This window comes from Ambystoma mexicanum, chromosome 3p (assembly GCF_040938575.1).
Source record: "Ambystoma mexicanum isolate Mex_15411 chromosome 3p, UKY_AmexF1_1, whole genome shotgun sequence".
Classification (NCBI taxonomy): Eukaryota; Metazoa; Chordata; class Amphibia; order Caudata; family Ambystomatidae; genus Ambystoma; species Ambystoma mexicanum.
Genome location: NC_090925.1, coordinates 756,968,192 through 756,994,002, shown reverse-complemented (window position 1 = coordinate 756,994,002; position 25,811 = coordinate 756,968,192). Strand labels below are relative to the sequence as shown.

Below are 25,811 nucleotides of genomic sequence, written 5' to 3'. Positions count from 1 at the left end.
GGGACATTGCCGCCTTACTGGGTGAAATAAAGAATATGGGTGCCAGCATTGGCTCCAAAATTGACAAGATCACCCAACGCCTAGACACCATGGAGGAGAGGCTCGAAGGGGTCGAGAACAATCAAGCGTCCATAGACACCCTAGAAGCACAACTCGACCAGCGGTTGACCGAACTGGAGCAACGAGAGGAGAGCTTCAAACTCAAGCTTGATGACTTGGAAAACCGGGAGAGGCAGAACAACCTGAGTATTTTCGGAATCCCGGAACGAGAAGGGGAGACGGAGAGCGATCTGAAGAACACCCTGCATGACATCATCAAACTCTTAGTTGCCGATGACGCGGTTGATGAACCTAAAACAGAGAGGATACACAGAGCCGGAGGGCCTCCAGGTGGACCAAGATCTGTCCGTGCTCGATTTCACCGCTTTCAGGACAAAACACGGATCCTCGAGAAAGCAAGAAGCAGCGATTCAATTAACCTCCAAGGATCCCAAATATCGATATACCAGGACCTATCATCCATGGCCTTAGCACTCCGATGCATGTGCGGGCCGATCACCAAACATCTGAAGGAAAAGAGCATAAGATACAGGTGGGGATACCCCTTCTCTCTGTCCTTCGAATACAACAGAAACAAAATCAAGCTAAGGTCAGAGGGGGAGATCAAGGCGTACATCTCTGACCTCCTTGGACCAAGCGCAGGGGAACACGATCGGGGAGACCCACGTCGAGAAGAAAGAGGATGGCGTATACAGGGCCCCAGAAGGAAACGAGTCAAGGGATCGAGGAAATTTCGGAGAGGTAATACCCCCCCAGGGGGAGAGAACCGATGAACTGCAACACTGGTAAAATGACATATATTCTAATACATATGTCCATGACCTGAACTGTGTAAGGATGTATAGGCTCAAAAGAGACTTGGGCCATGTAAATGAAGGAGGGAGGTGAAAGGGGGCTCAATCAAGATTATGATGTTATAATAATCTTGGGGACCTGAAGTGACGGTCCCTAAAGGTGGTTCGATGCAGGACCAGTGTCTTTATCTGGGTCTGCACGGATGCCGTCAATGTGGGAAGGGTGGAGGGTGGTGGGGAGGGGCAGACAAGAAATGTACAGAGGATGAAGCATTATCGGCAATACAAAGGATCACTCAAGACGACGTGTGTCCTTATGAACACTATATCTACTTGACATGGGTCACGAATCCACAACCGAAATACTCTGATAATGGCACCAATTGAAGAGCAGAAGGGTAGGGAGTCCCTAAGGATAGGAACACTTAACGTGAAAGGCCTAAACTCGCCGACCAAGAGATCACTAGTGGCAAGGGAATTCCATAGATCTCAAATAGACATTCTCCTTCTACAAGAGACAAAGTTTGCCAAGGGGGAGGAGAGAGGCATACTAGGAAAAAGAGGGGGAAATGAATTCTGGGGCTCGGGCCCACTCAGGAAGGGAGGAGTTGGAATCCTGATCAAGAAGGGAATCAATTTCGAAGTAGATAAGACCTGGTCCGATGTAAGCGGGCGTGCCCTCCTGATATCTGGGACAATCGCAAAGGTTAAAGTAACAGTCGCAGTAATATACTCTCCCAACGCAGGACAAGCCGAGTTCATAGAAAAGACAGTACCCAAAATAATGTTAGAAGCATCTGGCCAAGTTGTTCTCGGAGGAGACTTTAATCAATGGGCAGACCCGACCAAAGACTGGGAACCAGGCAACCCCGAAACCAAACGAGAAGTGATCGCACTGGGCTTTCCGACATAATGGAGATATATGACCTGCAAGATGTGTGGAGAATCAAACATCCTAATGAAAGAGGATACACATTCTACTCCAATCCGCACAAAACATTTACCAGGATTGATTACTTGTACCTCACCAAGGTCCTCCTTGATACCACAAGGCTATCAGAAATAATTCCGATAACATGGTCAGACCACGACATGGTCTTGTCAGATATAAGATGGGCAGACTTACCTCTTTCAGGAGGGAAGTGGCGCTGTAATGAAAACCTGTGGAAAGATACGGTATTTAAAATTGAAATGGCAACTGAAATTGAGGAATACTTCAAACTAAACAACAATGGAGAAGTGTCCAAGCAGACAATATGGGAGGTGGTTAAAGCCACCTGGAGAGGCATCCTCATACGTGAAGGATCTACCAAAAAAAGAGAGAGAAAGATCATTGAGCACAGACTTAGGTCTGAAATATGCCAACTGGAAAGCGAGAACAGAGAACACCTGGGCACGGACCGCGACAACATCAACATAGCACAACGTAAAAGGGAAGAACTAAGACTATTGGAGCACGAACAAATTGTGCGCAAACTTCGATTCCTCAAACAGAAATTCTATGAGAAGGGGGACAAGGCCGATGCACTACTGGCAGCCAGACTCAGAGAACAAAGGGCGGAGCGGAAAGTGAAAGAGATAATTGAAGAAAACCCTACGACCCCCCCCAACCCTCCACACTATCCCAGAGAGTTTTGCCAACTTCTATGAGGCGTTGTACACCTCGGAAGTGACCCCAGGACAATCAGATACAGATAACTATCTCTCCCAGATAGACATGCCCAAAATCTTGTACCCTGAAACTGAGCTCTTAGAATCCCCGATATCCGAACCTGAAGTCCAAGAGGCAATTAAAAGACTAACTGTAGGCAAATCCCCCGGAGAGGACGGTTTTACCGCTGGGTTTTATAAAACCTTCAGCGACCAGCTAACACCGTTCTTGACGGAGCTCTTTAATGAGATATTAGAAACAGGGACAGCCCCCGACTCGTTTACGACGGCGCTCATAACAGTGATCCCAAAGGAGGAAAGAAACCCCAAACATTGTGGTTCATACCGCCCAATTTCATTGCTCAACTTAGATGCCAAAATTTACACCAGGGTACTAGCCGCCCGACTGGAGGTACTGATCCCTCACCTCATACACAATGACCAAGTCGGATTCATATTGGGTAGGCAAGGGGCTGAAACCATGCGCAAAACTCTCCATCTCATCCACTCATCACCAGAACTACCAGGTGACCCTGCCCTACTGTCAATAGACGCAGAAAAAGCCTTTGATAGAGTGGAGTGGGAATTCCTGAGGGCAGTCCTTCGCAAGGTGGGGATAGGGCCGAGATTTAGGAAAGGAATACGAGCAGTATACACATCCCCAAAGGTATCTATCTCTGTTAATGGGGAATATTCCAGATGGTTTGATATGGGACGTGGTACTAGACAGGGGTGCCCCCTCTCTGCAATACTTTTTGCGCTCTCCCTAGAACCCCTGGCCCAAAATATACGATCCGACTCCAGAATAGAAGGCATGCAATTGGGAACGAAAGAATATAAAATAGCACTCTATGCTGATGACATACTTTTACACATTACCAACCCCTCTGTATCTGTCCCTCATGCTCTCCAACTATTAGAAGAATATGGCAAACTCTCTGGGTTTAAGGTGAACAAGACTAAATCAATATTGTTCCCTTTGCAAGGAACGAAAGAGGAAAATGAAACCAAGTTCTTGCCCCTAGGCCTTAGACTCGAACACTCTGCGTTTAAATACTTAAGCATCCAGATCACTAAACACGTAACAGAACTATACGAAGCTAACTTCCCTCCCCTCCTCCAGAGCTTCTCGGCCGATCTGAATAGGTGGGACAAACTCACAATCTCGTGGTTAGGATGGATTAACGCCATTAAAATGGTATGCCTCCCCCGATTCCTGTACCCTTTCCAGATGTTACCTATCGAGATACCAAATACGTTTTTTGAAGAGGCCAAAAAACTTATGCTGAGGATCCTCTGGCAGGGAAAGAAGGCCAGGATTGCATACAACACTCTGACGCTTTCCAAAGACAAAGGAGGAGTAGGTCTCCCCGACCTGCGAGCATACTACAAAGCCTCACACCTATGTATCCTTATCCCACACTTACGTGACCACAACCACCTCCAATGGGTCCACATGGACAATCATTACTTCTCGCCGGCCACTGTGTCAGAATGGCTATGGACCCCTCACAAAAGAATACAACGGAAAATTAAGGGCCACCCGATACTGAGTACCATCTGGAACATCTGGCAACCAAGCAAAGCAATGAACAAGATCACCACTTGGCCGTCCCCACTTAGCCACTTATGGTCCCCTGGCATAAACGACCACATACCCGAAGTAGGAAGATTCCAATCCTGGTAAGAGGCGGGACTCGAAAGGGTAGGGCAACTCCAGAAGAAGGACAACTTCATAACCCTTCCAGACTTAACTGAAGCCCTAGGGATAGGCCCATTATCCACCTTCCAATACATCCAGATAAAAGGAGTCCTCACAAAATCTGCATGGAAGGAAAAGCTCCAGAGAGAACTCACCCCATTCGAACAACTTTTGGATTCTAAGTCTGAAATGAAGGGGTTGATATCTACAATGTACAAAGAACTTATCGAAGCAGGCACCGGGTCCACGGAACATCTCAGAAGCAGATGGGGGAGAGACTTAGGAGAGGAGATAGATCCATAACAATGGGAAATGATGTGCAAAAACGCATCCAAAACATCCTTATCCAGTCAATATAAATCACACGCCATTAAACTCCTACATAGATGGCAATACGACCCACTCAAATTGTCCAAGATGTTTCAGACTCTGAGCCCGAGATGATGGCGAGAATGTGGAGAAACAGCCGACTATTGGCACATGTGGTGGAGCTGCCCACGTATAAAGGTATTCTGGGAGGAAGTCCTGGCATGGATCAAAGACATAGACGGCATACAAAGAGACGTTGATCCACGTTTGGTTCTCTTCGGAATGGAAAAAGACGAGGATGAATGGACTAGACTCAGGTGTCTTGCCCCACACCTATTACTAGCAGCCCGTGCACTGCTAGTAACAAAATGGAAATCCAAAAAGGTTCCAAGTAAGAAGGAATGGATCAATTTGTCAACCAACATCTACACAATGGAATTGATCACGGCATCCCTACACAACAAAGCGTCGCAATGTGAGATCTTATGGTCAGAATTTCGGGGCAAACACCTCTCAGAGACGACGGACTCCCAACCCGAGGACACTACACGATCCTAATTAAACCAAGAATCTCAAAAACTCTCAATACAGGACAGTTATGACCCAAGAATCAAGGAAACCTCAAAATAGTGAACCGAACATTACCCGCTATGAACATATCAACAGAGAAAGGATGTCGCAATGATGTCTGCCCAACCATGGGGAGGAAAGTGGGTGGGTATGGGGTATGTTATAATGACTGTTATTGCCAGAGAATGGAAACAAACACAAGGACGATCAACTATAAAATGAGACTCTAGTTTTGTTCTTTTGTTGTAACCATATGCTAACAGAGTTGTAACAAGTGAAATGCTCAAATCTTTTGTTTTTATTTTTATTTTTTGTTTCAAAATCAATAAAGCCAAATTAAAAAAAAAAAAGTCAGTCTCCCTATCTGCAGACCTGGAATTCGACCTTTGCAAGTCACTTGCCACCAAGGTCTCACTTGCACAGACCACTTTAGGCTGGGGATGGCAGCAGAAAGCACAACTATCAATAAGTCTTTAGCATTCACAGCCAGTGCATAATGGGAGTTGGGGCACAACTCCAAACTTTATACACTGCCCATCACATATTCTGTCATTCTGCCATAAAACCTAAGAAAGACTTATTCTAGATAGGCTAAACAGCAGGTCGGGGAAAGCAAGACTCAGTTGGAATGGAAAACAAGAACCTTAAGGAGTAACCCATGACCCTAACTTAATCTTCCCTAACCGGAGCACGAGGGAACGACACCCAACAAACCATGTCCACATCGGAAACTTGGGGAGGTAAGGACCCTAGTGGGACGGGCAGGGAGTGACCAGAACCCTCTAACCCAATCATCGCCAAACTAGGGCAGGGAACATGCCACCATCAGCCAGGTAGACATACCACTACAGTAACACAGAGGAAAACTGCCACTCCTCAATATGCCCACCAACTAAGCAGACAAACTACCACACCAAACACACGGGATAATCCTAGATGTTAAGTACAGAAACGTAAAGACAAAGAGGTAAGGAAAATGTGCTAACCCAACTCTAAAACATCACATTTCTGCATACACTTCCCGGACAGAAACTCACACAACCACATCTCTGCACAGCAATACACACGTACTTCACCACACTACAACAACAGACTAACAACACATAACCCCTCACAACAGCACATGGGAAGTTGCACCGACCCGAAAACCGCACTTAAGCTCAGCAAACGGTGCAAACGGAACTGAAGCTTCCAACAGGAAATCACAACTCGCACTTTCCTATTTCCACTATACCCTACTAACCCACCCGCTCCCCCCCCCTTTTTTCACACAACCTCCTTTTCAGATCCGCCAGAGCACCTGGGGAACACTCCGGTGGTGGCGGTGCGCGATACAATTTCCTTTAACATTAACATGTACAGAGCTCTATATCAGGAGCACTGTGCATAACAGAAGTGCTTTGGATGAAAGCGCTAAATAAACAAATAAATACAAATACAAATACAAATGACCTATTGCCTGCAAGTGCACAGGACCTGCATTGCATGCCCTCATTTGAGGCACTGTTGTGCAAGAGCTGTGTCTCTGCGGCCAGAAGGGGGACCAAGAGAGCCCGGCCCATAGGAAGATAGGCAGGGCTCTTTTTTGACACTCTAATCGTGTATTTTTGTGGGCAATATTGGACGCGTGAGAGCAAGAGGTATTTCAATCAACTGACCTTAATGCTACTTGTAGCTACAGGGGTTATTTGCTGAGATGAGCGCAGCTGAGGGACCAGGAGCAGGATTATTACTCAAGTTAAAAAATAACTCTGTGCATGCTTGAGGGCTATTTGAATGTGTGTTTGTGTGAATGTGAACGTGTGTGTGCGCGTGTTTTGTGTGTGTGTGTGTGCACTTCTCTGTGTATGTACAGGTATATGCATTGTTTGAATGTATGCGCATACAGGTGGTGGGGTGTAGCGCTGGTGCATGGAGGAGCCAGTGGGGTAATGGGGGAGAGCGATGAAGCCCCAGCACTGGCAATGTGATTTTAAATGACAATCCAGGTTTATATTTGGAAGTAACTGTAATGCTACATGCTACTGGGAGCTACCAGTATATATTAGCACAAATACCATGTCTTCTTGCAACATCAATACTAGGATTATTGGGAAAGACCAACATGTGAGTTTTCTACTGTGGCAAAACTGGTATATACTGGCACAGCCTTCATGAGAAAATATCTGTTACATGGACACGATACTGGAACATACTTTGTGCACCAACACAGCAGTAATGCTGATATATTTAATGTGGCCACAGGCAAGTGTTTCACAGTGGCAGTGCTGGCAAATATAATGTGGACACAGACATCATGGAGGGTGTTTTTCTGTGGCAATGATGGAACATACCGTGGGAACAGGCAACAGCATCAGGAACGTGAACTTTACAATGGCAGTGTTGGCATTTATTGTGGGCACATGCATTGTGGTGTGTGTCTCACAGTGGCAGTGCTGGACTATATTGTAGGCACAGGCATCATGAAAATGCTTTGGGAAAATGTCATGTATACTATTGGTAAGATGTCAACTATTGGATCCTTTCATGTTTCCCCCGACAGGAATTATTGTAAATCCTCTGGCTATTAGCTTAATTGTTCGCAAAATACATTTCTGTAAAATGCACCATTTTAAGCAAACATTTTAAAATGTTGTCTTGCTTGGACCAACATCCCTCGCCACAGTTGGTAGCTCCCTCCCACTAGTAGGCAATACTCAGACCCCTCCAGTTCAAGTAGTCACAATCTTACGTGCCAAAAGTGAAAATATTCTCCATCTATGACTTGGCATCTAGAGGGTATTCATACTTGGAGAAGGGAACATTTCTACACAGAATATCTGAGTGAATCTTTGGATATCCTTTGTCACCTCGGTTTATTGTTGATCCCTTCCCACACAGCAAGTTTCGTAATAAACAAAGGTTCTAGCTCTTAAGAATTCAGATGCACTTACTGTTAACCGGGAGAGACTCGCAAGCTTCCTGGCTGTAGCTGCATCTATAGAGAGCGCCAGTCCTTCGCCCAGAATCGTCTTCGGCGAGGGGAGCACTTATCACCACCCTGTGGAGAATTGAAATCACAAAACGTATTTTGTGAACACGACCGGTAGGCCCCAGAACCTCAGAAAGGGTGCATGACAGTAATCGATAAAGCAGGAAGAGGAGGGACATTCAACTTAGTATGGATTCCTTCCAGTGGAGCGAATAACACAATAGTAGGGCAAATAACATGAGAGGGAGGTGAATAACATGGCTAAGGGCAATCGATGTAAGCATTTCAATATTAATGTTAGAGAGGGAATAAGAGGGGGTAGTTTGGTCTCAAGAGGGGGCAGTTTAGGCGAAACGGTACGAATTGGACTAGTCTAAGACCAGCTATTCAAGACACAATCATAAACTGTATAGTACCATCGCCCTAGAAAATACAATTGTGGCTCTCTTTCCAGAGACTAAGCGACAAAACTATTGGCTATCTACCTATGACAAAATCCAGTTAAAAACCACCTCGGTCACCTATAAATCACTGAACAATGCCGCTCCCAGGTAACTCTCCGACAGATTCCTCAGAAGGACCTCCACTAGACCCTCCAGACTAATAAACACGAACTGCCCTTCTATTCCTAGGTTTAAACTATCAAAATTCGGGGCAGCAGTTTTCTGGTCAAAGCTTTGGAATTCCCTGCCACCTTCACTCGGAACGTATCAATCATACCAGAACTTTAGATACAACTGCATTAACTGGCTTAAGGCCACAGACCTCCAAGGTCTACCACCCTCACCTCACCACTGTACATAGATTTCTATAATGCTGTTCTTAGGTCTTAGACACAGTGCTTCTGCTTATGTCCTATCTCTGTCTGTGATTACATGTTATTGCTTACTTCCACCTGACTCTGCTCATATTTAATTGCTTCCTTGTGCCTGACTTTGTTCATATTTGCCATATGTAATTTATTTCTGTAACCTAAGCTATGAACTTCCTTGTAACTTCTGCACCCTGATACCTTCGGGTCTGATGCGCAATACAAATAAATAAACAAACAAACAAACAGGTATCTGGAGAAGTTTCCTGATGCAAGATATAGAAGTATTTTCATAAGATTTAGAATAGACTTGATCCTCACAAGAGTGATAACTAGCATCAGGAACCCCTCTCTCGCTGTATCTAACTCCTGCAGATTTTGTCAAAATAATTCAGAAATAGAATCGCTCAACCACATTATGGTCAAATGTCCCCTGCTACAGAGTTGGAGACTGGAATATTTCTTGAGATTTGTGCATGATTCGGAATGGCCAAATTCTGATGAATTTTGGGGAAGGCTATACAAGGGTCACAATAACTCTGATAATAGCAATTGTCAGTTTTCCTTCAGAGGCTGGATTTGGTTAAACCCTCAGCTAACAAGATTAAGTCAATATTAACTTATTTTCTTGGCCCAATCAAAATTTTCAATGTACAAAATGGATTTTATAAGTATGTCTATTTCCTACAAAGCATGTATTTTTGTATTTATGTAAACATGAATTAACTGTTTAACATGAGTTTAACTGTGTAAGATTTGAACAAACCAATACCCAATAATAATTAAATAAAAGATGGTGGATAATTAGTGAGGGGCAGGCAGTAAGATACATTGCCCCTATTGCCCCACCTGTTTGTGGTTTCCTGCATTTTGACTCTAGCAGCAGCATCTCTGCCTCGAAGGATCTATTCATTTGTCAAGGTGTTTCGCACATGGTAGATCCTGGCTGCATACCAACCAAGGAGTATATGCCATTATCCCACTATTAAATGTGACCACATAGCTTACTAACTACCTTCCATATTATATTTTTCTCAGCCGGATTGCTTTAAATAAGCCGGAGGATGTGTAAGTGAGATTGTGTACATTACTGTTAATTATGGAACAGTGAAGTCCATTGTGTGCCCTTTGGACATCAAAGCTGGGTAGCCTCATATTGTCGCCCTTGAGGCTTCTAGCACATTCTTACAGGCCCCAATCAGTGTAGCATGTGGCCTTCCCAAGACAACCAATCCCATCCCTCTGTTCCCCTTTAAATGATGTTGGGTTCCAGGGGTTATGTCAGTTTACTACATCTTGCAACCTTGCAACAAGAACTAATACTATAGGCCTCTTTCAGGATTCTGAAAATACCCGCGAAATCCGTGTGACTCCAACTGCTTTTTGGGATACCAAAGGCATTGCATTGTTCCGAACCAGAGGACTAGTCAAGGTCCTGCATCCCCAAACTCACGACGGACTAGGTCCCATTCTTGCAGACTTACGCAAATGCCAATGCTTGGCACCGATCCTGGACGTAGAGCCGGGGAAGCCATTCAAGGTATGGTAGGGCCATTCGGCATGCTCTGTGCAGCTACTTGGGTCTGCCACAAGGGTGGCCCTCCTGAATTGTCTAATGAGGCTAAGCAAGGCGCTACACAGAGTGTAGTGAGCCAACTCCAGAGAACAGACGTTGGAGACCTTTCTCTTGTCGTTGCATATTCTGGTGCATCTTAAAACTGTTCATACCAGCGATCTACGTGACACCACGCAAACCAAGTGCACCAGTCGACTCTCCCAGTTCAGGCTTCAGTCTCCTGATAATAGCATTAAGGCACATACAGTGCTGAAATAGGAACTCTGAAAAGGTTTCCCATCCACCGCTTCTTGGGTTCCTTTGTCAATTCAGCAAACTGACACCGTGTTGCAAGTTCCTCCATGTGTATTGTCAGGAGGAGTACCTGATGAGATAATCAGTGAATGTTCCTGTCAACATATTCCTGGAAGTGACTTGTATGTATGCATGTATGTAGGTGATTTATATGGCATAATCCTAGCCAGACAGCAACGGAGCAATGCACAATAAGGGGAGTGGAACATATTGTGGGGTGAAAGACATTGTCAATAGATGGTCCTTATTTGTTGGTGAAGTTTTCCTTGTAGATCAGGGTCCTCAGTTATTTCCTAAATCACAGGAGGAAGGCAGCTAGTCTGATGTTAGTGGGAAGGTTGTTCAGAGCATTGGAGCACGGCAGGAGAATGCTTGTTTTCTTGTCTTCTCTTTCTTGCACTCCTTGGATTCCAGTCCGATGATATCTTAGCTATGGGTGTTTTGTGGTGACCTCCTGAGATGGTGATTCTTTTCAGCTAAGAATGATGGCGACTTGGACATTAGAGCTTTGTAGGTGATGCAGGCTGTCTTGAAGATGATGTGAGCTTTGAGGGCTACCCAGTGTAGTTCCTGGACAGTGGGGTAAATGTGGATGAATTTCTTCAGTTCTCCAAAAAGGCATGCTTGAGAGCTTTCAGAGGACCAGAGTAGTGGTTAGGAAAACTGGCAGCACAGTGTTGCCACCATTCAGGTGGGAGAGCACCAGGGCCTGGACGACGGACATTAAATCCGAGGTGGAGATGATGGGCTTTATATGGTGGAGGAGTGGGAGCTGGTACCCCACTGTTTGTGTCATCTTGGCAATATGTGTTTTGTAGGAGAGGTGATCACAATCAATGGAGATGCCGAGGTACTTTGCACTAGAGGTGATTACCCAGCAATGGGCAAACAGCTAAGGGACAACCTCCAGCCTTTCACATCCTCTTTGTCTCTTCGCCTTTCTGCTATTAGTTTGCTGTGTCCTGGTACTTGCTTCTGAGCACCACTTATGTCTTTGCTCTTCTATTTCTTTCTTCCTTCTCTTCTGCTTAAAACCATTTCAACTCTCTTCCTATCCCTTTCATCTCTTTTCCTCGATGCCACCCCTCTTCTCGCTCACCTACTCTCTCCATTCACAAAATCTCCGACCCTAGCTTTCCTCACACTTCCTCTTCTCACATCTACCCCAGCACCTCTCTACTTCACCGACTCCACAACAGTGTGCATCAACATCTCACTCTCTTTATATTGCTCTTTGAAGTGTGCAATCTGCCTGTAACAAGACGACCTTTACCTGTGACTTACTACCTTCTTTCCCATGTTTCCTCTCTTGACCTCATTACCCTTACAGAAACCTGGTTTTCTCCCTCAGCCTCTGCAACCGTTGCTTCCTTTCATGACCATGCCCACACCTTCAACCACTCTCCCCGCTCAACTGGTGGGGTGGTGGTGTAGGAATGCTCACATCTTCCAAACTTCCTATCTCTCCTACTCCCCTATCTCCCACTATTGCTCCCTTTTTCTAATACACTATCTCCACAATCACTGCTCCCTATTGCATTCTTAAATAAGGGATGTCCGCTCCATGTGATAAGTTACAAATAACGTTTTAATGTTCATTGGTAAGCTTAACACTTAGGGTTCACACACAGGTAGGAAGGCAGGGAACACGAGGACAGGAACATATGTAAGGCAAGCACTGGTTCTGCGCATCCATCAGCCAGCTGCACTCACTTCAACTGACCAATGGTAGCTTTCAGAACAAATGTCACATTGGGCCTCATTACGACCCAGGCGGTAAGTTACCGCCTGGGCCGTGACTTTACCACCATGGCGTAAACTACGTTTACGCCATGGTGGTTGGCGGATTTACCGCCCCATTCCAACCTTGGCGGGGGGGTAAATCCCCATTTTCCCATTTACCCTTCCCCATTCCCATTTTGCCCCATAGGGCATAATGGGAGTGGGGAAGGCGTTAATTACGCCACCGTAAATTACGGTGGCGTAATTAACTCCATGGTCCCTTAGCGCCATGGATTTTAACACCTGCTAAAAGCAGGTGTTAAATCCGCCATGGCGCTAAGGGACCTCGTACTCAGGCGGTAAGGGTCGGCGCTGTTTACGCTGCCATAAACCCCTTACCGCCTGGGTCGTAATGAGGCCCATTGACATTCAACCAGATAGGAAGCTCTGACGTCACCAGCTGAACACATACTCGCATTACAACACATCCACATTATATCCCTCTATCGGCCACCAGGTCCTGCTGGCGTGTAGATTTCGATCCGTTTCCCACAACCTTTCTGCAATGCTGTACCCTTTCAAATGCACAAGATATTGAAGAACTATGCGATAGTAAGATGGAATCGCAGATCTCTGTCACCTGGTACTCTGCTTGGATGTTGCCCATAATGGGAGGTCTGCTGCTTTGGTTCTTCTTACCCTGAAATGGTTGGAAGTAATGACACATAAAATGCTGGATGTATTCTGTGGCAGGAAACTGGGAGATTAATCTGGTAAGTCACAGGATTTATCCTTTTTAGGATAAGAAATGGCCCAGAATATCTTGGAGAGAATTTGGCAGGAGTCAAATGCCTTGGTAGATATTTGGCTGATCACCAAACTAAGTCCCTGACATGGTACTCAGGGGAAGGCACTGTGATGAATCCAGTGGAGACATCACTGATGCTCCAGGCATTGTTCTCCAGCCATTTAGCCTGGGGACGGCCGTCGCTACCTGCTCCTGGCCCTGGGGCGGCTACATGAGGGAGGATCACATGGGAGAAGACAACCTCCGGGGATGTCACGGCTTCATTGGTTGAGCCGTGGTAGCCTCCATTTGCCCTTGAAGATAATCCTGTCATATCCAATACCCTCGTGGCCTATTGCCATACCACTACTCTTTCCCCTTGGAAGAATGGAAAAGACTCTTCACAAAAGCATATAAACCAAACTCCCAACTTTAGTCTATCATGTGGAAATAACATGAATACCTTTATCAGTTCCATCTATTCATCATCCAGAACGGCTTTACCATCCAGGCATGTTGAAAGTCATTATCCAAACTTTTTTTTATCAAACATCGAAAAGTGACTCATTTTCCGAGAATTCCCTGAATACTTAGATGAGGAAAAGGAGAAGATTAGTGTAGAGCGGAAAGAAACTTCCAACTCAGTGAGTTCTCTAGTGGTTGGCTGAAAATGCATATGCCTGGGAAATTTAAAGACCTGCAGCCCAGTGTCAAAGGCTGCTGTTGGAGAGAATGGTTTGCATCTCCACAAAGTTGGAGGTCCTGAACAGGTGAGGCAGAGGCACGCGGCTCAGGGCAAAGGAAGAAGGGAAACTCTGTTGTGCAGTAGCACCTGGAGCATTCCAAGTGCAAGATGGAATTACCAATAAATGATTTCAGACCCAAATAACTGGATGGCCTCAAAGAATATGGCAAATTACTACTTTATTGGCAGCTCAAATAAGGTAGGAAAATCTGCCGTCCAAACAAATTGCAGCTCACTCATACTCAGATACATTTTGATTACATAAAGGCTTTTTCCTTCAATGTACGTCAGCTATGACATCATCCTATGTTGAAAATCGTAAAACCTATCCATAGGGAGGGATTGGTTAGGGGAACATATTTGCCCATGGAATGCATAAGTGTTAATAACATCTTTGGCTGTCCCTTATCTGGTAGGCACGCCTTGAACTACCTCAAAATACTCATAATGCAGATTATTGCAGAATAATAGCGGCAGATTGGCTTCTGCAACATTGTATAGTACACTGCTACATAGCCCCTCGTGATTGGTTGGCATTCTCTCCCAGCCGAGGGCATTCGCAGCACGTAAGCAAAATGAAACCCGGGTGCGGGGAACAAGGTCAGTCCACTGCCCACTCCTGTCAATTAGGCTACCACCTCTCATCAGTTAGACCCTACGCAAGGCTTCTTCTTAGTAGTTGACCTTGCTGACTGTTTTCTTCTTAGAACTTTTGTGGGAGTAAAGGTAAATTGCTATCTTCTTTTCGAGTGCTCATTGATAGTCCTTGTCTTCTGATCTTGCACCACGTGTTAGGAGACCACACATTTGTCCATTTCATCCTACTGTTTAATGCTATTTGATTTAATTGTGCTGGGTAATATTCCTCATCTTGGCCTCTGGAGACTTGGTTGCTCTGTCTTAGATATTCTTTCTGCACTCTTGATTGTTCAATACTTGGCACTTGCAAATATTTTCACCTCTGCTTAATCTAAGAGAAATATGTCCTTCATACATGGCTCATCCTCGTTGACTTCCTTTGTACCTTGAAATTATTTCTTGATGTGTCATCCTTAATCTCATCCAAATATATGTTATTTGTTCCTTGCACAAAGCCGTTTTCCAGCACCTTTCAAGCTCTGCAGCCCTGGTCTGTTTCTGAGGTAGTTTGGTCAGTTTACACAATGTCGATGACCATCTTTTCATCATGGCCACTTTACTCACGTTATATTTTCCACTGCAGCAAGCTTCTATATGTCTCATCTAACTTGCGTTTCTGCGTATTTACATTTCCTGAGTTTCATCTCACTCATCTTCTTGATGTATATGATATCTTCATTTCTTTATATTCATTTACTTTGTCACTTCAGTGTACATATTCATTCTTTGAATATTTGCTTATCGTTTCAGTGTGTCTTTGTATCTTCTTTTCATAACGTCCGTTTGCACTTCTCAAACTTTACTTATAGCTCTTCTATGTCCAATGTTGTATGCAGACATCCTTCCACCACATCAGTGTAAGGGTACATTTGATACGGTTGTCTGAGTGCATAATGTCTCTCAAATCTTCGATGCAGTATTGGGATAATACCTGGTGTCATACACAGCGTCTTCCTGCTTCTCTTCTAATATGACAGAGGTAAGAGGGTGGGCACAAGAGATGACATCATCTGCCTCTCTATACCGTGAGTAGGGGATGTGCTCCATAGACGCCGGGAGACCAGGAAGAGACTCTTGGGCAGCCAGTGGGCTGACATGAAGCTGTAGGAAATGAAAGAATGCAGAGAAAGCAGTCGCAAAGGGAAAGCAGGAAGAGTACCTTCACCAAGTAACCGCAAACAAACCTGAGAAGGTCGACAACACCTTCTGCCGGTTGACCACCTGCATTAGTGAATTTCGGGATCACCATTTCTGAGCCCACTGCTTGTCCATAAAGATCCCTGCTGCACTGGCATCTCGATGTCGCATTTTCATTAATGCTGGTCTCATGGAGGAATAGTTGAACGTTCAATACAAGCCAAGTGACATGCTTCTGCTGTGTAGCAACACTCTTGTTACTGCTAGTGAATGGGGGACTAGATTGGTTTTGCCAAACAAATGCCTCTTCTAAGAGTGGGAACTGGTGTTTCCCCCTTTTCGGGATGATACGAGAGGGCAGAGGTGAACATGATGACTAAAGGACTCAAAACATAAGCATAGATCAATAGTGCATATGCAGAGCCATTCTTCCTCCTATAGAGGACCTCAAGCTGTCTTGATCTGCATAGGTTTGGCCCCCTGGGTTTCTTCTGAGGCAGTGGCAGGGGATGAAATCATGGGTCAAGGCATACTGCTCCAGTATTTCCTCCTTTCTTGTCGTCTTTCCTGGACTATATAGTCCATTTGCAAGACCATCTTAATTAAGTTGTCAAACGATGTTGGATGAGGGACTCCGAACAACTCATCTTTGAGCTCCTCGGATAGCCCTCTTCGATACAACATGAAGCATGCCTCTTCAGGCCAGGCAGTTTGTTGCGCCAATTGTGTGAACCTTGTTGTGTATGTCAGTACGTCCAAACTTCCTTTGGCAAAGTCCAATAGGTTGCCTTGATTGGTAAAATTGAGTTCAGACCTATCAAAAATCCACGTAAAAGCTGCACGGAAACCCCTGTAATCACCCAAAAGGAGATTTGTGCAGGTAACCATAGGGGTTGCACAGAATAAGGCACTAACAGCAAGGGGTGAGACTAGAAATCCCACCTTTTGAACAGGCAGTATGGAATGCCGCTTGCCAAATGTTAAGGCAACAGTTGAAGCATCCAAGAATTCACTAACCGTCTTGGAATCACCATGACGTTTCTCTTTTGACTCTGGATGCTTCTAGCATCACATCACGGTTTGGCACAGCCTGGCAGATGACTGCGTTCTCTGCTTTAAGATTCTTTGGTAAGTTTCTGCACAGCAACAACAAGCTCTTGAAGTTGTTGCATCCTCTGTCTGCATGTGGTGTCGCAACCTCTAAGAGATAGGAGTTACCTGAGAGGTACACCTTGAGGTTATAGGGAAGAGGAAGGGCATGTTTCCCTGAAAAGCCAACTCTCCTTCCGGATGAAACAGAAGGCTGAAGGTGACCCCAGGAGCACGGGTCCAATAAAGAGGAAAACCCTTATTGAAAGGGAAAACCCTCTTCTTGGTGTCCAGAGATGGAAGATAGACACAGGAACTTGCTTAGCCGAATATAGGAGAAGATGGTAGGTAACACCAGAGGTGCAGAAGTCTGGGGGAAGGTTTCCAGGAACCAGGGGAAACGATCACATATACCATGAGAAGGAATAGGGGTTCAAGACACAGGAACAAAAGGAGCAAGGGAAAGGAAAGAAAAACAGGATACTAGAGTAGGCAATCGGGGTGTAAGGAGAGCTGTGATGCATCGCTTACTGTGCCGTATTCGATCTTCTAGCTGCAGCTCCTCTGCTCTGCTTTGGGACCCCTTTGTAACATCAGTGCATTGGAACCCGATCGCCATCTTAGTGAGGTCTAGTGTGCCACTGCCGGCACCATGTTCCAGAGGTCATGTTTCTCCTCCAGCATTGCTTTAGAAAGGGGGACGCGGATGTCTTCCAAGCCCGGGTTCGGTGGTGAGGAGTTCTAACAAGATGTCTTGAATGAGTGATATATTGATTGTGTGGAGGAGAGGAGTGAGACCATTCTGTGATGATCTTCAGGATGGAGGTTGGCATGACTTTGTCCTTGAAGGTGATGGCCATAACGAATTATTGGGGTATTCTTGAACTCCAATAACTTGAGAGAGTTTTCAAGCTTCTTGATTGAGGGTTCTGATATTTATTGATATTTATCAAGGTTCAGCTCCTTCCATGTTAGATTTGGTCCCCAATCAGGATCTCAGAAGGCCAGGGGTTCAAGCCAGGTCATTGGTAGTACAGGTGGGTGTTGTAGGAATAGTCCTAATGACTAGCACAGGTCAAAAGAGAGCGATTGAGACAATGACCTTCTCTTTTGTATGTTACAGTGAACAGGAAGGACAGGACCTGCTCCTGTGTATGACCTGAGTGCCCCTTCACCACCTCTTGGGGTCGCGGTCGCTCACTGTCCCTGTACCTGGGTAGTGATACAGGTGTAATTTCACCTATCTCAGGAAGTCTAGTCTATAAACATCTGACTCGCCTATTTAGGCATTGTGGCTTATTTATATAAATCTTGAATCTAGAACAACAAGGATGAACGAGGAATACCTACTTAACAGCATGACATCCTTTTCTGAGTCCAATGTTATCTCACTTCATGCGAACTCTAGAACCGATTTCACTTAGAACATCAATTTCTCCATTGACCAGGCAAACAGCAATAGGGACACAAAGCAGTCTTAACGGTGCCCCTCTACAAAACTATTCTGCCAATAAAATGTTATTTTGCATATGAACAAAAAACCTTTGCAAAAAGAAAAACATGATGTCGGCTAAGCAGCCAGTTGGGCTTATTCTTGATTTTGGCACCCTAACAGTTTATGCAAAATATCTGGCAACGCTAGCTTTTAAAATGTTCACTTCGTGAATCTCAGAAAACTTTATCAAAAGCTTTTTCACCATTTCTACATGCGTTCTTGGCTTTTTGGGGGTAATTGTGTTTCATGAGCTATCACAGTCTGCACGTGTGCCATCTATCTGAATCTTGCATACTCCTCCCACCCTTACAAACCTGTCTTCCTTGAGTCAAGTGGACATTTTGCTTTTCACGCTTATATTCAATTCTCTGGCTTGCCCTCATTCATTGTGTAATTTATTGAACAATGCATTGCTTCTGCAGCAGCTTCTGCATGGTAAACTTGGGGTGCTTCTCTGACAACCGAACCCTCAAATGCCTCACCAGACAAAGCACTACATTTGCTTCTCGGTTGAGGGTAATTGCTGCCTTGACCTTATGGGCCACCCAATTGCATGATCGCAAAATCCTAAGGCAAAGATAGTCAAAAAGAAACACCCTACCTCAAGCCACTTCTTTCTCAATGAGAAGCACCCAGACTGACTTATCCCTGTTCCCGACTCCAGAACTTTGGATATTACCGTGTTAATTACCAGCTGGTGATCAAGAACGAAGTGCCAAGATTTGCGGAAAAGGGGCTTCTGGGGCGAGTTCCGATTCATGAGGGCAGAACTGCATCATCTGCGTAGTTGCGCACAGGGATAGGTCTGCAGCTACCCAATCACTGATCAATCTGAAGCACTATTCAGGAATGAATCAACCGTTCCATCGATTAAGAAGGTTAGACAGTTCCGGCATAAAAACTCATCCCTGGCAAACTCCCCTACGGACGATGAGGTAGAGCATTTCCAACTTCTTGTGTACTTTACCCTTGCAGCATTTCCTTCATGGAGTAGTTGCAATAACTGCATGACTCTTCTCCCAGCAGTTACCTTCCAAAGTGGTGCCCAATCCACCATGTCAAGCGCCTGTTTGAGATCAATAAAGGCCCGATCGAGGAGACCCTCCATAACAACAACGGCCTAAGAAATGTGCAGCCAGAGCAAAAAAGCAATGGTGGGCAGGTTCCACACCTGGACCCCAAGTCTAAAGCACAATGGGCAGCTAGGGGCAGTCTCTACTACCCACAATCCCAATTCCCTAAAATGAGCTTGCGAAAAATCCTGCCAGTAGAATCTAAGGAACTATTGATCAATAGCAGACCGGTCGCTTCAATAGCATCTCTTGAACATCGGGAGAATGACTGCCATGGACTCAGAGGCAGCAATACCGCATCTTTAATGAGTGCATTCGGCACCTTTTACCACAAGATGGCGACAACTACGGCACTTGCAGAAGAAATAAAGCAAGAAGATTGCATGGTGGCAGATAACAGTTAATGGACCGGAAGTGGGAGGAATTCCAATTACAGTGGGGAAATAAGGAAGAGTGATTTGGGAGCTGTGCGGAGCTGTGGGGGACCTGAATGGATTTATATGGCCATTAAAAAGAGCTTTAGGGCTACAAGTGCCCAAGTAAAAGGTGAATGAAGGTAGAGGCGGTTGATTCAGAGGAAAGTGACGCAGCGCAAGGCCCCCTTGTCGATAGTAAACAGCCACTGTTGAAAATATCCCTATTTTCTTACTGGGCTGTGCACTTCCGGTATCAGACATTAATCCCCAACTGTCCGTATCATATTAAGCTTTAAGGGTGCTTAGTCACCCACTGATTCAACTGAAACTTGCTGAAGTACAGTAAAATTTCACTTTGCTACTGAAACCATGTATAGTATTTCCAGCTCTTTTGTGAAACACTAAGGCGCCCACGTAAGGCACTCGCAGTGGTTAGTAGTATGGCAGTGTGGTCTCACATTTACTCACCAGGAGGTGTTGTCTGCCTTAAGATGGATGACTCTGTAGCCAAAGTGGCCATTTTCATTGCCGTCAAACCTCGTTGGATTCTCCGTGTCGATGTTGAAGGCCCTACAAAGCAGGAACACTGAAAGAGAAAAAGACAAAGGATTTACAGGACCATGATGGATAAAGCTCAGCCTTGCAGGGCTATGATGAAAGAAGTTCTAACTCACAGGGCAATGCAAGAGGAAGATCACACTAAGGGCAGGAAACTCAGACTGACATGACAATGCGGAATGAAACTCTGGCAAGCCGATGCTAGAAGCGATCACACTGACAGGGAAATGCTGGAGGAAGATCACACTGACAGGGCAATGCTGAAGGAAACTCACACTGAGGGGGCAGTGCTGAAGGAAACTCACACGGCAGGGCAATGCTGGAGGAGATCACACTGACAGGGAAATACTGGTGGAAGCTCACACTGGCATGGCAATGCTGACGGAAGCTCACATTGACAGGGCAATGCTGAAGGAAACTCACACTGACAGGGCAATGCTGAAGGAACTCACACTGGCAGGACAATGCTGGAGGAGATCACACTGACAGAGAAATGCTGGAGGATGCTCACACTGGCAGGGCAGTGCTTAGGGAAGCTCACACTGAGAGGGCAACCCTGAAAGAAACTCACACTGGCAGGACAATGCTGGAGGAAGTGCACACTGACAGGGCAATGCTGGAGGAAGCTCACACTGACAAGGCAATGCTGAAGGAAGCTCATACTGAGAGGGCAATGCTGAAGGAAACTCACAATGGCAGGGCAATGCTGGAGGAGATCACACTGACAGAGAAATGCTGGAGGAAGCTCACACTGACAGGGCTATGCTGAAGGAAGCTCAAACTGAGAGGGCAATGCTGAAAGAAAAACTCACACTGGCAGGGCAATGCTGGAGGAGATCACACTGACAGGGAAATGCTGGAGAAAGTTCACACTGACAGGGCAATGCTGAAGGAAGCTCACACTGAGAGGGCAATGCTGAAGGAAACTCATACTGGCAGGCTATCCTGCAGGAAGATCACACTGACAGGGAAATGCAGGAATAAGCTCACATTGACAGAGCAATGCTGAAGAAAACAGACACTGACAGGACAATGCTGAAGGAAACTCGCACTGGCAGGGCAATGCTGGAGGAGATCACACTGACAGAGAAATGCTGAGGAAGCTCACACTGACAGGGTAATGCTGAAAGAAGCTTTGAATGACAAGGCAATGCTGAAGGAAACTCACTCTGGCAGGGCGATGCTGGAGGAAGATCAGACTGACAGGGCAATGCTGAAGGAAACTCACACTGACAGGACAATGCTGAAGGAAACTCACACTGGCAGGACAATGCTGAAGGAAACTCACACTGGCAGGGCAATGCTGGAGGAGATCACACAGACAGAGAAATGCTGGAGGATGCTCACAGTGGCTGGGCAATGCTGAAGGAAGCTCACACTGAGAGGGCAACCCTGAAAGAAACTCACAGGGGCAGGACAATGCTGGCGGAAGATCACACTGACAGAGAAATGCTGGAGGAAGCACACACTGATAGGGTAAGGCTGAAGGAGACTCACACTCGCAGGGCAATGCTGGGGAAGCTCACACTGAGAGGGCAATTCTGAAGGAAACTCACACTAACAGGACCATGCTGGAAGAAGCTCAAACACACAGGGAAATGCTGGAAGAAGCTCACGTTGGCAGGGCAATGCTGGAGGAAGCTCGCACTGGCAGGGCAATGCTGGAGGAAGCCCACACTCACATGGCAATGTTGGAGGATGCTTCACTGGCAGGGCACTGCTGGAGGAGATCACACTGACAGGGAAATGCTGGAGGAAGCTCACACGGACAAGGCAATGCTGAAGGAAACTCACTCTGGGAGGGCGCTGCTGGAGGAAGAACAGACTGACAGGGCAATGCTGAAGGAAACGCACACTGACAGGACAATGCTGAAGGAAACTCACACTGACAGAGCAATGCTGGAGGATGCTCACACTGGCTGGGCAATGCTGAAGGAAGCTCACACTGAGAGGGCAACCCTGAAAGAAACTCACACTGGCAGGACAATGCTGGTGGAAGATCACACTGACAGATAAATGCTGGAGGAAGCTCACACTGATAGGGCAATGCTGAAGGAGACTCACACTGGCAGGGCAATGCTGGGGAAGTTCACACCAAGAGGGCAACTCCTAAGGTAACTCACACTAACAGGACAATGCTGGAAGAAGCTCAAACTCACAGGGAAATGCTGGATGAAGCTTCACTCGCAGGGCACTGCTGGAGGAAGCTCACACTGACAGGGATACGGTGGAGGAAGCTCACACTGACAGGACAATTCTGAAGGAAACTCAAACGCAGAGGGCAATGCTGAAGGAAGCTCACACTGAGAGGGCAATGCTGAAGGAAACTCATACTGGCAGGCTATCCTGCAGGAAGATCACACTGACAGGGAAATGCAGGAATAAGCTCACATTGACAGAGCAATGCTGAAGAAAACAGACACTGACAGGGCAATGCTGAAGGAAACTCGCACTGGCAGGGCAATGCTGGAGGAGATCACACTGACAGAGAAATGCTGAGGAAGCTCACACTGACAGGGTAATGCTGAAAGAATCTTTGACTGACAAGGCAATGCTGAAGGAAACTCACTCTGGCAGGGCGATGCTGGAGGAAGATCAGACTGACAGGGCAATGCTGAAGGAAACTCACACTGACAGGACAATGCTGAAGGAAACTCACACTGGCAGGACAATGCTGAAGGAAACTCACACTGGCAGGGCAATTCTGGAGGAGATCACACTGACAGAGAAATGCTGGAGGATGCTCACAGTGGCTGGGCAATGCTGAAGGAAGCTCACACTGAGAGGGCAACCCTGAAAGAAACTCACACGGGCAGGACAATGCTGGCGGAAGATAACACTGACAGAGAAATGCCGGAGGAAGCACACACTGATAGGGCAAGGCTGAAGGAGACTCACACTCGCAGGGCAATGCTGGGGAAGCTCACACTGAGAGGGCAATTCTGAAGGAAGCTCACACTAACAGGACCATGCTGGAAGAAGCTCAAACTCACAGGGAAATGCTGGAGGAAGCTCACGTTGGCAGGGCAATGCTGGAGGAAGCTCGCACTGGCAGGGCAATGCTGGAGGAAGCCCACACTCACATGGCAATGTTGGAGGATGCTTCACTGGCAGGGCACTGCTGGAGGAGATCACACTGACAGGGAAATGCTGGAGGAAGCTCACACGGACAAGGCAATGCTGAAGGAAACTCACTCTGGGAGGGCACTGCTGGAGGAAGAACAGACTGACAGGGCAATGCTGAAGGAAACGCACACTGACAGTACAATGCTGAAGGAAACTCACACTGACAGAGCAATGCTGGAGGATGCTCACACTGGCTGGGCAATGCTGAAGGAAGCTCACACTGAGAGGGCAACCCTGAAAAAAACTCACACTGGCAGGACAATGCTGGTGGAAGATCACACTGACAGATAAATGCTGGAGGAAGCTCACACTGATAGGGCAATGCTGAAGGAGACTCACACTGGCAGGGCAATGCTGGAAGAAGCTCAAACTCACAGGGAAATGCTGAAGGAAGCTTCACTCGCAGGGCACTGCTGGAGGAAGCTCACACTGACAGGGATACGGTGGAGGAAGCTCACACAGACAGGACAATTCTGAAGGAAACTCAAACTCAGAGGGCAATGCTGGAGGAAGCTCACACTGAGCTACCACGACCAGCCCATCCATGGCTATATTGTCGCTCTGGGATATTTTTTTATTGATCCTGCTGACCTGCCTCACACTAGTTTATTTCCAGGCCATGCAGGTGGAGGTACAGCAGTGATTTAATATAGACCTTAAAAAGAAGGGGAGACATGGGGGACATGTTTTGGGATGCACAAGTCATTAAGCTTATACGTGGTTTCTGTGCATTTATGCAGTAACAACCGCAACCATGTCAGCATTGGGGCAGGGACGTCGGCTACTACTTGACGGAGGGCGAAAGAGGATGGCACTGGGTTATCCCGTAAGGATGCCATGCTGATGCCAGCACTGGGTCTGTGGCATCCAAAGTGGCAGATGCCCAGAATATGGCTGGCCTAGGGAGGCCCGTGCTGGCCTGCTGGGCCCACTGGGCTGAGTGAGCTTTTAAGTTTTGGCTTTTGGGTGTTGCCAAAGCACCACCTGTAAGCCAAAGCTATTTCATTGAGTACAGCTAGGTGGGAGATTGCATATGAGGAGGAACACAAAGCTTGTAGGTGTTATTTGGTATGTACCGACCCATTGACTGCCTATGGCCATGGTAATGCCTATGTCTATTCCCACCCGCTTACTTCCCTCCCCGCTAATTTTACCAAGCAGTAACATCAAACTATGTATTCAAAGTACCTTCCAGTGTTATTCCAAGGCAGTCTTATGATAATGATGGGTTATTTATATAGCGCCTTAATCCAAAGCGCTTTACAGAGCACATATTTACATACAATATCACCCAACCGAAATTGGTACTCATTATCGACCTCGGAAGGATGAAAGGCTGAGTTGGCTTTGCCGGGATTTGAATCTGCGACCTACAGATCATGCTCAGATCACAGCAGCGAGCACTCAACCCGCTGAGCTATCGTACGAGAGTTTATGAGAGTTGATGCCTTAATTGGAGCTGAAGCCTTGACCCAGGGTGCTTTCAATCAGAGTCAGATGCCAGTAAGAGTTGTGATTGTGCTGTGGGCATATGGGGGGTGGGGGAGGGGCTCAGCTATATATTTATTTTATTTATTCGTATTTTTAAAGCACGCAGCAGCCCTTAGGCATCGTGGCTCTGTTACAAAGGTTCATTGCTGGGTACAGAGGGAGGAAAGCTTGGTGGTTGCATAGAAATGTGCATTTACAGTTCAAGGATGTAGACAGCTTAGTTATCATGAGTGCTGTGTGAGGCTAATTGAATAGCGTGGTTTTGAGGGATTTGCGAAAGGAGTACAGAGAGGGTTCTGCTCTGAGTGCGCTGGGGAGGGCATTCGAACTAGGAAAGGGGTAGAGGGCAGAAGTCAGCAGTGGAGGGAATGCACCTGCAGGGCACTGCTAGAGGAAGCTATCGAATCTCAGGGCTCAAGTCCAGGGAACACGCAGGAGGACGGAGTCCAACCACTTTATTCAGAGAGTGGACTCAGTCCACCCAGCTAAAAGAGAACCATTGGTTAACCTCTTTGAATTTATGAATTAAAACCGGTTTCTACACCTACAGAAAATGTGACCGTGTGCTCATTTCCTCTTTCGTTTTCTGCAGAGGGGGCTTTCTGCTGGGAAACGTTCCACTCTGTGTCATATTGCCGCCACCCTGCGATATCGCACACAGGGGAAGGTTTCCCATCAGAAAACGAAAGAAAAAATGACCACAAGATCACACTTTCTAAGTAGAGGATCATATTCTGTAGGTGGAGAAATTTTTTTTAAATTTACTTATTTATTTATTTATTTATTTATAAATATA

General features: G+C 46.2%; 1 protein-coding gene across 1 annotated transcript in view; it reads right to left on the bottom strand.

Moving 5' to 3' along the window:
- LOC138580812 (integrin alpha-X-like) overlaps positions 1-25,811 on the bottom strand; it is a 430,037-nt gene that overhangs the window by 336,292 nt on the left and 67,934 nt on the right. Inside the window, exons 2-3 of the mRNA XM_069651665.1 lie at positions 20,309-20,426; positions 8,019-8,125 (exon numbers count right to left, since the gene is read on the bottom strand). Of these exons, the coding sequence (XP_069507766.1) occupies positions 8,019-8,125; positions 20,309-20,426 (225 nt within the window). The remainder of the gene's footprint in view (positions 1-8,018; positions 8,126-20,308; positions 20,427-25,811) is intronic.